This window comes from Drosophila innubila (assembly GCF_004354385.1).
Source record: "Drosophila innubila isolate TH190305 chromosome 3L unlocalized genomic scaffold, UK_Dinn_1.0 0_D_3L, whole genome shotgun sequence".
Classification (NCBI taxonomy): domain Eukaryota; kingdom Metazoa; phylum Arthropoda; class Insecta; order Diptera; family Drosophilidae; genus Drosophila; species Drosophila innubila.
The window spans coordinates 14,145,702-14,158,334 of NW_022995376.1; the positions used below are offsets into that span (position 1 = coordinate 14,145,702).

The 12,633-nt window shown below is 42.6% G+C and overlaps 4 protein-coding genes across 7 annotated transcripts in view; 2 read left to right on the forward strand and 2 right to left on the reverse strand.

Annotated features, from left to right (window-relative positions):
- Window positions 1–6: 6 nt before the first annotated feature.
- LOC117787543 (probable Ufm1-specific protease 2) lies at window positions 7–2,103 on the forward strand. Its single transcript, XM_034626088.1, has 2 exons — window positions 7–131; window positions 190–2,103. Exons 1-2 carry the CDS (start codon window positions 93–95, stop codon window positions 1,990–1,992), a joined length of 1,842 nt encoding a protein of 613 aa, XP_034481979.1. The 5' UTR covers window positions 7–92; the 3' UTR covers window positions 1,993–2,103.
- A 52-nt stretch (window positions 2,104–2,155) lies between these two features.
- Window positions 2,156–3,962, reverse strand: LOC117787544 (general transcription factor IIH subunit 4). The gene is made up of 2 exons (XM_034626089.1): window positions 3,623–3,962; window positions 2,156–3,545 (listed from the first exon to the last, which is right to left on the reverse strand). The coding sequence occupies exons 1-2, from the start codon at window positions 3,901–3,903 to the stop codon at window positions 2,345–2,347; spliced, it is 1,482 nt and encodes a 493-aa protein (XP_034481980.1). The 5' UTR covers window positions 3,904–3,962; the 3' UTR covers window positions 2,156–2,344.
- A 388-nt stretch (window positions 3,963–4,350) lies between these two features.
- Window positions 4,351–6,964, forward strand: LOC117788057 (U3 small nucleolar RNA-associated protein 14 homolog A). Its single transcript, XM_034626715.1, has 2 exons — window positions 4,351–4,798; window positions 4,862–6,964. The coding sequence occupies exons 1-2, from the start codon at window positions 4,403–4,405 to the stop codon at window positions 6,734–6,736; spliced, it is 2,271 nt and encodes a 756-aa protein (XP_034482606.1). The 5' UTR covers window positions 4,351–4,402; the 3' UTR covers window positions 6,737–6,964.
- Window positions 6,965–7,805: 841 nt separating this feature from the next.
- LOC117788056 (protein phosphatase 1 regulatory subunit 16A) overlaps window positions 7,806–12,633 on the reverse strand; it is a 38,494-nt gene continuing 33,666 nt past the window's right edge. For 3 of the 4 annotated variants that reach the window (XM_034626712.1, XM_034626711.1, XM_034626713.1), the window contains 6 exons: window positions 11,479–12,172; window positions 11,291–11,416; window positions 11,150–11,225; window positions 10,605–10,725; window positions 9,964–10,517; window positions 7,806–8,803 (listed from right to left, as the gene is read on the reverse strand). In XM_034626712.1, the coding sequence (XP_034482603.1) occupies window positions 8,223–8,803; window positions 9,964–10,517; window positions 10,605–10,725; window positions 11,150–11,225; window positions 11,291–11,416; window positions 11,479–12,172 (2,152 nt within the window). In that variant the 3' untranslated portion in view covers window positions 7,806–8,222. The remainder of the gene's footprint in view (window positions 8,804–9,963; window positions 10,518–10,604; window positions 10,726–11,149; window positions 11,226–11,290; window positions 11,417–11,478; window positions 12,173–12,633) is intronic. The other variant, XM_034626714.1, reaches the window with a different exon arrangement.

Here is a 12,633-nt window from a genome sequence, read left to right on the forward strand (position 1 = left end):
GCACTGCGATAACATGTCTATCGATAGCACATTTGCCAGCTGTGCAGTTTGTACCCCGAATACTGTAATTTCACGCCTAGTTTTCAAAGGAAATGCTTCCCAAATTAAGAATATCGTCATTTCTGCTTAAGGTAAAGTGTCTAAATGAATTTAATAGTTGGCCTGTTATTTTCACCATAATCATTGCAGCGGCTGGAGCGGGTGAAGCTGCAGTGCAGCGGTTGTTTATATGGCGTGTTCTATGGCGACGGCACCTTGCTGCTCTTGAGTTTCAATGTTGAGGCCAGCGTAGGTCAACTGAGCTATGAGCATATACAGCACAAATTCCCGGCCGAGCTGGATCTGTGTGGTTTGGTCAAATTTGGTGACTGCTCCGACACAGAAGCGCATCTAAACGAGGTCATTTCATCGGTGGATATAACGGATAATCCAATAGTGCTCCAATGTCAACTGGGCACTCTGGTGGGCTTAAGGGCTTCGTTCTTGGTGCACGGCAAGTTGGAGCATGTGCCATATGAAGTCATGGAGGCACCACAGCTATTCAACGATTTCTGCTTTACGAGATTGAAATGTGGCTTCTATTTGCATACATTGCCCACACCAGAAGCTATAGCCAAGGAGATGCATGTGCTGCGCAAGCGTGTGGCTGACGGCAGTCTAGTGTTCAATGTCTCCCAAACAAAAATCTATGTGAGCAGCAACTGTGGCACCCAGCACAAGAGCTTCAACAGCGACTCTCTAATTGAGCATCTCATCGCTGAAGTTCCAATCCCAGCTGAAACCCCAAGCGGCAACAAGAAGAAAACAGTGGCGTCTGCACCGGAGCTATACAAGCATTATGGTGCTGTAGGCTGTGCCTATGATGTTATCAACATTGATGTACTGCGCTGTCGGACACGTGAGCCGGCTGCAGGTGATGCTGCTCCGCATCCTGCCCTGAGCATGTGCATAACAAATGAGGAACCCAGTAAGGTGCAGGTGCCACTGGAATTGGAGGCAATGGCCATACTGTGCAAAAAGACAAAGCTGTTGCGTCTGTATGATGTGCTCATCGAAAGCATCTGCCGATCTTTGCGTCTCTTTGAGCAGTGTCTCACGGAGCGACTTACGGAGCAGGAGGCTGCTGCGAATCCGAAACTTCTGGTTCCACGCAGCTATCACTTTTATCCCCAAGAGTTTGGTCACTTTCTGAGCTGTGCGTATTTGGAAGAGCTAAGCGACGACGAACCAAGTGTGCAGGAGAAACGCAAGCGACTCCATCGACAGTTCGCATTGCCCGCCACTCGTCCCTACTTTAGGCGCGCCAACCAGTGTCGCTTCCAGGGCGATATTGTGGCAACAGATGCGTCCACCTGGACACCGTTACTTAACACACACCTGGGTGTACGGCCCAGCGGTGTGACGGATGGCAAGGAGTATCTGGTTAATGGCAACTATCATTACTATCACTATTTGCAGCAGCAGGTTCAGGATAAGGGCTGGGGCTGTGCCTACCGCTCGCTGCAGACAATCTGCTCGTGGTTTCTGCTCCAGGGCTACACGGAACGTGCAATACCCACACATCTGGAGATTCAGGAATATTTGCACAAAATTAACGATAAGCCTGCCTCATTTGTGGGCTCCTCGCAATGGATTGGTTCCACAGAGCTGAGCATGTGTCTGCAGGGATTTCTCAATGTTGATTCCAAGATTTTACATGTGGCCTCCGGGGCAGAACTCTCAACGATTGCCTCTGAGCTTGCCATGCACTTTCAGACCCAGGGCACACCTGTTATGATTGGAGGCGGCGTTCTGGCGCACACAATTATCGGCGTAGACTACTGTGTACAGACGGGACAGGCGAAATTCCTAATACTCGATCCACATTACACGGGCGCCGATGAGCTGTCTACCATACAGATTAAAGGCTGGTGCGGCTGGAAGGGCATGGACTTCTGGGACAAGAAGAGCTATTATAATCTCTGCATGCCGCAGCGTCCCATTTTATACTAAACTTTCCATTTATGCATTTAAGTACGATTTTTGTCAAGCTTTAATGTTTCTTTTGTGTTGTTAATGAATTTATGTATGTACTGTATTTTATATATTATATATGTATAAACTTAACTAATCGGTGTTGCTTCTTAATACTTCCTACCCAGACAAACATCTGAATTACGTGTAGAGATGGAGCTGTACCAATTTATTAGTGAGTGCGTCTACAGTTGCCTTAAATCGATGGATAACAATTCAAATTTGTGCTTGTTACAAAGGCAACTGCTAGAACGCGTTGTTAACTTATTTATACAATTAAACGAGTTAGCTTAAATACAAAGTATGGTTTACGGTATATGATTAATGGGCGCTAGCCGCCGCTCTTTGAGTACTTCTTCCAATAGCGCTTGACGTCGTCATGTCCGTTCTTTTGGACAACCATGGTGCGAGTGCGTTCATTCTGCCACACCAGCATGTTGATGGACTGTGCGTAGTCGCGCAGCGTGACAAAGTCATTTTGTGAGAGGAACTGATTATAGACGACGCCTTCCGTGTAAGTGAAACGATTGCGTTCCATTTCCCAGAGCTTGATTTGGTCCACAACTGTGGGCGGCAGGCAGGATTTCGATTGTATAGCCGACTCGACTAGTTTCATATTGGGATGGGCGTACTGCTCCAGATAGCTGACAATTTGCTCAGCTGTGATGCCGCCACGCAACGCTTGGCGTACGGAATCTCGGGTAAGGACACCCACAACAAGATTGGGGAAACGATAAAGCAACTCAGTGAACAGACCCAGGACAGCCACCTGCAGCTGTGAATCTGTATAGGCGTATACGCGATAGTTTGTTTCTACCACAATGTAGCCTCGTTCCTGCATGCGTTCATCGTCCGCCGAGGTAGATGCCTGCGCTGCATCCTTGTTGGTAACATTCAGTGCCAGTCGTGTGGGATAGAAGCGTCCCTCCTTGCGCTTGCGCTGAAACACCAGACCAAATTCCCGTAGATGCTGCAGGAATGTCAGCATCTGGTTGCTCATGCCGTCAGAGCTGTAGTCGCGTCCCAGGGTTGAGAAGCTCAGCTGGAACAGCATGGACAAGCATTCGGGCAACGGAATGCCACGCTCCTCGCATGTTTCCAAATACTGAAGCATAAAATGCCAGACCTGAGCACGTGTGTCCAGCAGCAGGAACTGAAAGCCCTGCCGTGTTATGGTGATTCCATCGCGTTCGTCACGCTTCATCAGATTGGCATGCAGCAGAATTCGCACAGCATCTGGGCTAATGGCCTCGGCATCGGTGCCTCCATTGCGACTGCCCGTGCCCACCATGTAATGCAGGACACAGCGCCAGCGTGACATGGCATACGTGTCCAAGAATGCAATATCGCGTGGCTTCGAATCCTTATCCAGAGTATTGGTCATCGCCCAAGGCTTTCCGCCGCCCAGCAGCACTTGACGCACGCTCTTTTTGAATGTGGGTGACAACTCCCATGCGGCCAGGCCACCCGGTATGGCCGTAACGCGCCACACATTCAAAGCAGTCAGGCAGCTTGTGGCCTCTGTTTGTTCTCTGCAAAGGATTTCATTAATTAAATATCCCTTTGCCGGCTTAACCGAAATCCAATGAATGCGAGCTGTGTCACTTACTTGGCAACCCGTTGTGCACCCCACGAGCTGACAACGGCCTGTGGTACCGGCTGATCAACAAATAGTATCCGAATTACAAACTGTCGTGCAATTTCAGGCAACTCGCGATAGACAGCCAAGCAAATGGGTGGGTAATTGTAGAGCTTCTCCAGCGATTCGGGAGTTTGGCGAGTCCGCAGGTATTCTTGAAAGTTTTTGCACTCTAGATTCTCGGGGCTTTGCACTAGAGGAGATACAGCGGCGCTGCTGCTCGCATAACGGCCAGATTTTGTATCGGCCATGGCACGATGCAGCCGAAATTGTTTAATAATTTCGCGTCTACATGCAGGGATAATATTATGGTATCGGTCTATCGATACTGTAATATTTACACAATTAATAAATATCGATTGAAACTATTCGATAATTTACGACGATGACTTTATTATTTTGTCTGCACAGTGCTTGTGCAATTTAGCTATTTTATAGCTAGCTCTGGCTATTTCGATTATTGAACAACATGAATACGCCAAATATCTCAAAGTCTGGCATTATCAAATAAAAACTAATGTTAAAATATTTTTCTTCTGAAATACACCTTTTTTAAGACGTTTATCCACCAGAAACAGCTATTTTTTCATTAAAAAGTTGACTGCCCTGTGCCTGAGCAGCGTACCTACCTACAAAAATAAAGAAAACGATACCTCGCCCTTGTGTGCTTAGCTTCTATCGATAGCACATATTGACAGCTGTTTCAGTACCGCGTGTTTTGTTAAATTCTTGTATTAAATTTTCATAAATATGAGTGACGATGAAGAGCAATATAATCCCAGGGCTCACAAGAAACTGCTGCAGGCAATTAGCAACCTTGGGAACGTGCAGCACATTCGCAAATCGACACGCGACGAGCGCCAGCCGCAACAGGATGAATTTCAGCTTGTGAAGAGAAACAACAACACGGAGCATGCATCCAAGGCAGTGGGCTTGAACGATTTGGTGCAGATATTGCGTACCTCGAAACACATTGAGACAGGGAAGCAGTTGAAAAATGTACACAGTACCAAGAAGGTGTTGCAGAAGCCTCTGGAAAAACCAGCAGCCGATCGCATCAAGCGGAAAATTGGCTATGAAGGTGTCAAGAAGAAATTGGGCCGCTGGGATGCCGTTGTGGCCCAGCAGCGATCCGCAGAAACTCAGGTAAGATCTAAATAAATACTGTGTGAATAAGGGTATGCGATATTTAAGTTGCTGTTCTTTCAGATATTTCCTATTCCATCAGAAACGATTCACATCAATACAGCGGCTCATGTCAACAAACTGAACACGAGACTTAAATCGGATTTGGCCAAAGAGCTTCAGGCCAGCGATAAAAAGTTGCGGGAGTTGCGTAAAGCTCAAATCGGCGATACCACGGATGAGAAAGCCTTGGCCCAACAAGAACGAGAGCTGCTCCAAAAGAAAATGACCCGCGATGAGCTCTTCGCTCGACGCAGGGAGTTAGCTTATCTAAGGATGCGCGAGTCCCAAAAGTCGGCTAAGGCACGCATGCAGAATAAAATCAAGTCCAAGAAATATCACAAGCTGCAGAAAAGGCAAAAGATTTTGGAGCAAATGAAGGAGTTTGAAGTGCTGCAAAAGACGAATCCGGAAGCAGCGCTGGAGAAACTTAACGCGCTGGAAAAGAGTCGTGTGATGGAACGAGCCAGTTTGCGGCACAAGAACACCGGCACATGGGCCAAGAATCTGCAGGTGCGCGCCAAGTACGACAAGGATGTCCGCAAAGATCTTGCGGAACAATTGGCAGTCAGTCGACAATTAACTGAAAAAAAAGTGGATACTGATAGTGAAGATGACCACGCTGAAGAGATGGAAACCAATGAGCAAGAGGTTAACGATCCATTTAATCCTTGGACCAAAGGCAAAGCAACAGCAAAAACCGAGGTTCCAGATGACAGTAACGATCCCAACTGGCGTAAGTATTGGACTGAGCGTAATTTAAATGAAAAACACCTTGCCGAGCATCGTGCCGAGCTGAAAGCTGCTGAGGAAGAGAACCTGCAAAAGGAAAAGAAACTCCCTAAAGTGCCTAAAAAGAACACACCTAAAAAGAAAAAATCCGTTGCTACTGTGGAAAATGGCTGGGTGGTGGAGGAAGTTGAATCGTCCGCAAAAACTGAAACAATTGAGGATATGTTCGAGCAGCATGAGGAAAACTTACGCCAAAAGGTTAGTAAAAAGCTGGAAAAGCTGAAAAAACAAGTAGAGAAACTCAAACAGCCTAAAATGAAAGCCAAGCCATCAAAAAAGAAGCGAGATGAATTAAAAACACTTAAAGATTTGACTTTTAAGAAGAAGAGTCAACGTGTGGAAATTGATGAGCCGCTCAACGCAGAAGAAGAGCAAATAAAGCCGGTTTTAGATGTTAACGAGTTAAATAATTCTGTTGAGAAGGCAAAGGATGCAGATCCAACAGCTGTAAGCACCATTGATCCGAACAAGGTGGCGACCATAACATGGAAACAAAGCATGCGTTCTTCGGATGCAATGAACGATGCTCTAGCGGATGACGATGAGGCAGACTATGATGAGACTGATGCAGCCGCCGAGCGTCAGCTGACCATTAGTCAGGCCTTTGAGGATGATGATATTATAGCTGATTTTAACAAGGATAAGACGAAAGACTCTGAGGTAAAGAACTCAGAGCTGCAACTAGCTATGCCCGGCTGGGGATCCTGGGCGGGTGCTGGCATATCCCAGGATGTTATCAAAAGACGCAACAAGCGATTGTTACTGAAGTTATCGGCACCGGAAAAGCGACGAGACGACAACAAGGATAATCTTTACATCAATGAGACAACAAACAAACAGGCGCGTTCCCATATGGTCTCCACCATACCGTTCCCCTTTAAATCCCTGGCCGATTATGAGGCCAGTATACGCGCACCAATTGGACGTAATTTTGTGCCGGAAACGGCATTCCGCATGATGACACGTCCGGCGGTTATCACACGCAAGGGTCAAGTTATCGAGCCAATGGCAGAGAGTGAGTTGGTGAAACCAGACCGCCGCCTGCGACATGTCGTGGATAGAAGAATAGATCGTTTACAAAAAAAGCAAAAAGCTAAAATAAAATAGATTACAATAATCTGAATGTGAAATACTGTAATAAAATTTGAATGAAGAAATATACATCGGTTTCTTACCTTTAAAGAGTGCTAGTTGCAGAGGTGTATATTAATTTGAATACCTATTTGTTAGGTATAGATAATAAATATTTTATAGAATACTTACACGTTCTATATGCAAAATTTAAAATATCCTTGCCAAAAAGGTTACAAATAAAGATAACAGCACTGTAATTTAGGATATTTGTTTCATTGGTTTTTTTTTCATTCGTTTATTTTATAAAACATTTTGATACTGCCAATAAATAGCACGCTTTGGACTAAATAATTGAAAGAAAAGTCTCATTGCTAAATTGCGCGTTGTATTTTATACTTAATTATCTGGAATTTTCGTTAATGTAGACGCTAAAAATTGTATAAATTATTTATGTATAATAAACAATACAATTTGCATACTAACTAAATTCAAATCACGCAGAGCAAAGTAATTGCATTTAATAATGAAATACTAGTAAAGAATATTGAAACAATTATTATTAGTGTAAACAAATTATATGTGTTTTTATTTTCAATTGGAAGCTGCAATGTATGCAATTTAAACTATTTGACATTTAGATGAATATATGAAGATTTTTCATTTATTTTTTGTTGAATTGCTTATGTGCTTGCAATTAAACTATTGCATTGCTTTGTTTGCTGCCTTCATTTTATAAGTAGCTAGAATTTCGCTAATATATGTATGTATGTATTTGAATTAATTATATGTATGTATATATACTTTATACTTTTGCATAATACTTTGCTTTGCCATTTCACATTTCACGCATGCACATACGAAGCAAAAGTTTAAGAACTAGCAAAAAACAAAAGTTCTTAACATTTTTCTTAACAATTTCTTAACATCTATAAACTAGCGTAAACAGCTCACATCAAATTGGTTTTAGTTTTTTTGTTTTTTTCGTTTTTTCTATTCCTTTAATAAACATTAAAATGTGTAAACATATACATATATCGTATATATAAATTTGTATCGTATGTGTTGTGTGTGTGTGTGTGTGTTTGCTTACTGTTTTTTTTTCTCTGGCTTAGGAAAATGCCACGACTTTGAGCCGTTTTCTCGAAAGTAGAGCTCATAGAATTGAACCCATTACACATTTAATCATTTTACAATTATTATTTATCATTTATCATTTACAATTGAATTCAATTTCTCTTTGTTTGAATTCCTTCATTTACTAAAATGCTAATAAAAAGACACTTTTGCTTGCTATCCATTTTCTGTTGCCAGGCATTTCAAAATTGCTAATTGTTTGCATTAACAAGTACATATATAACATATATACGCATAATCCCTCCCATGTTTAGCCAGATTATCCAACTACCCCATTTCCCCTACCCCCTGTTTTCCCCCACACAAATTTTGGTAAGCTTAACGGCTGGCAATCCTTTGTAATACCCTGTTTTTATCTGCAGTTATCCGTGTGCTAATGCTGTTTTTACATTAGGACACAGCACTTGCGACCGGAACTTGTGCTATCGCTGACCACATCGCCGGTGATGCCACTGAATTTGTTAACGGAATTCGCATTGGCCGCTGCCGCCGGCACAGCTGCCTCAAAGTCCAGCAAACTGGGACTCATTGAACCGAGTCCGAGAGGCTGTGTGGCAATTGGTCCAGCACCGTTGTTGTTATTATTGTTAGCGCTGCTGTTGTTATTGTTGTTGTTGTTGTTATTGTGATTAACCGTAGTGGCGGCTCCTAAAACAGAACCATTAGTTGTTGTTGTTGTAGCAGTTGTTGCACTTGCTGCTGCTGCTGCGGCTGCGGCTGCAGTTGTTGTTGTTGATGAGAGTTCGAAATTGTTAAGCACATTTGCAGTACGCGATAGCGAACGTTGCTTTTTCAAATTTGATAAAGTAACGGCACCCGCATCCATAGCAACATATTGCTGCTGCTGCTGCTGTTGCTGCTGCTGCTGATGTTGCAACAGCAGCGCATGTTGCTGCAACTGTTGTTGATGTTGCTGATGAAGATGTTGCTGGTGGTGCTGCTGCTGATGATGCGTGCTATTTGTGTCTACATGATGCGTTTTTGTTTTTTTTTGGTAGTGTTGATGGTTGATTGTGGGTGGTTGGTTGTTTGGTTGGTTTGTTGTTTGGTGGTTTGGTGGTTTGGTTGTGGTGTTGATGATAATGCGGGCAGGCAGAGACGACACAAAACGAGCGCAACGAGCCAAGCAGACAAAATAAACATAAAATTACAAGCAAATGTTATTCAACTTTTTTATATATTTTTATATAAAGTCTCTTTGAATGTATTTTGTATACCCTATAACTCAGTTACTAGCAAAAGTTTGTGAGTGTTGAGTATAAAATTATAATGTAAGAACGCACTTAAGACTTCAGTATGAGAATTTAAACTTATAGTAAAAGAAAACCTCGAAACTAGTCAAATGAAAAATGTATTGAAAATATATATGTCAAAAGTCATGAAAGCAGACCTATAATAACTTAGAATATTTTCTTCCAACACAATATTATAATTTACGCATTATAATTTAATTTGAGAACTATTTTAAAATTTTTTTGCATATTACATACTAAAATCTTTTCTTAACTGTTATTATTTGTCTATAAAACTACTATTTAAAAGCTAAAGCTAACTAAAGTATTTAAGGCAATTTATTTTAATTATTTAAAGTCATTAATAGAAGCCTAAAGTTCGTGAAAGTTAGGGTATGCTTTACTACGACTATACTCTTCTTTTTCCAACTATCAATTAATTATGTTTGAAAAGCAAAAGAAAAACCTAAAACATAATTGAAGTAAATGAAATGGAAAAGAAAATGAAATAAGTTTTGTGTATTTACAGTAAAAGAAAAAACATACAAATGAAAAGCAAACAAATTGAAAAAGTGAAATAAATGTAAGACAAATTACTGACTGAAGAGTCACACTAAACAAATGAAGACTACAGCGTATGCATTAGTCGAGCATGCCACACAATAGACATGCTGTCAGCGTATTTGACTTGACTTTCTTTTTAGTAGAGTCGTTAAATACACATTAGACATTGACATTGACACAAAAGGAAGCATTTAAGCGGCGCTTCTTGATTGGTGCTAGCTACGGTTTGAGTTCTTCGAGTGTGTGTGTGTGTGTGAGTGTATCTGTGTGTGCTAAGGTGTGTCGCTTTATGTGCTTTATGTCTGGGATTAGGGATGTCTGATTACTCACCCACTAGAACGGTGACCTGTACGTTGATTTTGCCATTGCCCGCCTCTTTGGAGGATTGAATTTGCACCGCTTCAGCGCTCGCAGCGGTGCCCTTGTCAGTCAGTATGACAGCTGCGGCAGATGTGGCACGTTGCAGCTCGCCACCGCCACTTGAGTCACCAGCTCCTTGGGCCTTGAGCAGCAGCTGCTCATCGTTTTCGCGTCCGTCGGGCGGACGACGTGGCAGATAGGAATGTGTCGTTGTGAGCGTTACATTGTCCACCGCATCCGCGGATTTCGAGTGCGATAACAATTGGCCATTCAAGCTGGCGTTGGAGGGTCGCTTCTCAGCATTGCTGCTGCTGTTGTTGTTGTTGTTGCTGCTGCTGTTGTTGCCACTGCTGTTGGTGGTGTGATAGCCATAACCATTAGGCAGATCAGCAACGGTTGCTGTCGATGTGGAGGTCGTATCCGTCGCCTCCTGTGCCTGCAGACGCAGACGAGCCTCTTCGACGGCATCCTTTTTGGTTGTAAGCGTTTTGTCCCGCAGGCTGGTGCGACGCACCGATTGGGCTCTAAGCACAGAGAGACAGAGAGAGAGTATGACAAAGATAGATTAGATTTTAAGCAAATCGAGTGGAATATATATGTGGATATCGTACCTGGTATTGTTACTCTGGGAGCGTCGAACGCGCCGTCGTTGCGCCTCCGCCAGTCGTTTGCTCTCCTGTTCCGTTTTCAGCTGCTCAATGCGTTCACGTATCTCAGGATCCTCACAGATATCTAGGGAGAGAGTTGAGAGAAAGAGAGGAAGAGATTGTAGTCGAGTTTTTACACATCAGTTACCAGAGTTGGGTCCATAAGCATTATCATTACTTTTTAATTAGCATTAACAAAAGTAGTGCTAATGAAATTTCATTTCACTAGCATTGTAAAAAGTAGTGCTAGTGAAATCGTTACAAATAAAAACACTTTTTTCTGGTTTATTTTTTATATTATAAAAATGTGCATAATATTTTTCTTGGGTATTTTTCAAACGAAAAGTCGCATTCAATTGTAAAAGCATTACCCTTACTAACAACTAATGAATACATATGTATCACTTTAAATTTATACGCAGTTTTAAATTGCAGGCATTTCATTTAATTAATTTTCTGGTAACAACTATTTAAATAAAGTGGCAACAGTGGTTGTAACCGCAACTTACCCGAGGGTGTTTCCTCATCCTTGTTACGCACATTCAAATCGGCGCCACATTGCGCAAGCATCTCCAGCACTTCAAGCTGTCAATATATAGTATTCAGTATAGATTACAAGCTGCAAGAATATGATTCCTTTTTTGACTTACATGCCCCCAACATGCTGCCGCATGCACCGGTGTCCACAGATCCTTGTCCATGGCATCCACATTGACATGCTGCTCCAGCAGAAATTCCACCACGCGAACATAACCATTGGCAGAAGCTATATGCAGCTGTATGAGGAAGTACAAGACATTTAATTTGTGTAACAATAAATACGATTAATCTGACTTACGGGTGTGGCACCTTGATAATCTGGCTCCTCGAGATCGCCACCTGTGCGTGTGAGCTCCATTAGATCCTTAAGCATGACACGCTCCGTGGACGAACGTGTCTCATCGATCAGTTCCTGGGTGACGCCACGTTGTGCCATTTCGCCCTCGATGAAGTCGAGCGTGTTCTCGTCATCGCACAGATCATAGGGCATATTGCCGTCGGTGTTGACCGCCAGCAGATTGGCATTATGCCGGATGAGTATGCGCACCAACTCCAAGTGACCGCAGGTGGCAGCCGCATGCAACGGCGTCCATTTATCACTGTCCTGCGAGTCCACATTGGCCCCATAGTCGAGCAGCAGCCGCAGCATGTCCACATTGTTATCGATGCAACACTGATGCAGCGCCGTCAGTCCATCCTCATTGGCCGCATCCGGGGTGATGCCATGTTGCAGCAGTGCTGCCACCTCTGGCATATCATTCCTAGATGCCGCCTCCAAAAGCACCACACTGTTCTCAAAAGATATGTGCCGTCTGCCACTCAATGTGCTGGATCCGTTGGCATGCCGAAAATGATGTGTGGTGTCGCCACCGCTGCCATTTAACAGATTGCTAACAGTGCCACCGCCACTACCCGTTTGCCCCTTGGCCCGTTGCAGCTTCAACCATTCCTTCTCCTTCTGCCGGGCGAGTTTCAGCTGCTGGGCTCGTCGACTAAACGATTGGATGAGAAAAGAAACACAATTTATTTAAATAAGAGTTCAGTTCAAAAAATCAATCCAGAAAATTACTATCTGAATAAATGGCATAATCTGGAGTTTTTCTTATTATTTTATTATTTATTAATTTTATCTTTTTTAACAAAAAAGTATATCTACCCTTTAAAATTCTTTTATCTTAAATTTTCCAATTTCGATTATTAATTTATGATTAGTATAAGTTATTGAAGATTGACTTTTATTTTAAATAGCAAAATGTTCAATCTTACTTCATACAAATTTAAACAAAAACTTTAACTTATTATTTTTGCAATTTTCTTTAAATATTATAATTAATACTTAACAAATTCGAGTTTTATTTGACTTAAATAAATTCCTAGAGATCATCTCTTAAGTACGAGTACATATATCAATTCTTTACTCTAGTTTACTCTTGCCACAGAGAAACTTAGTTAA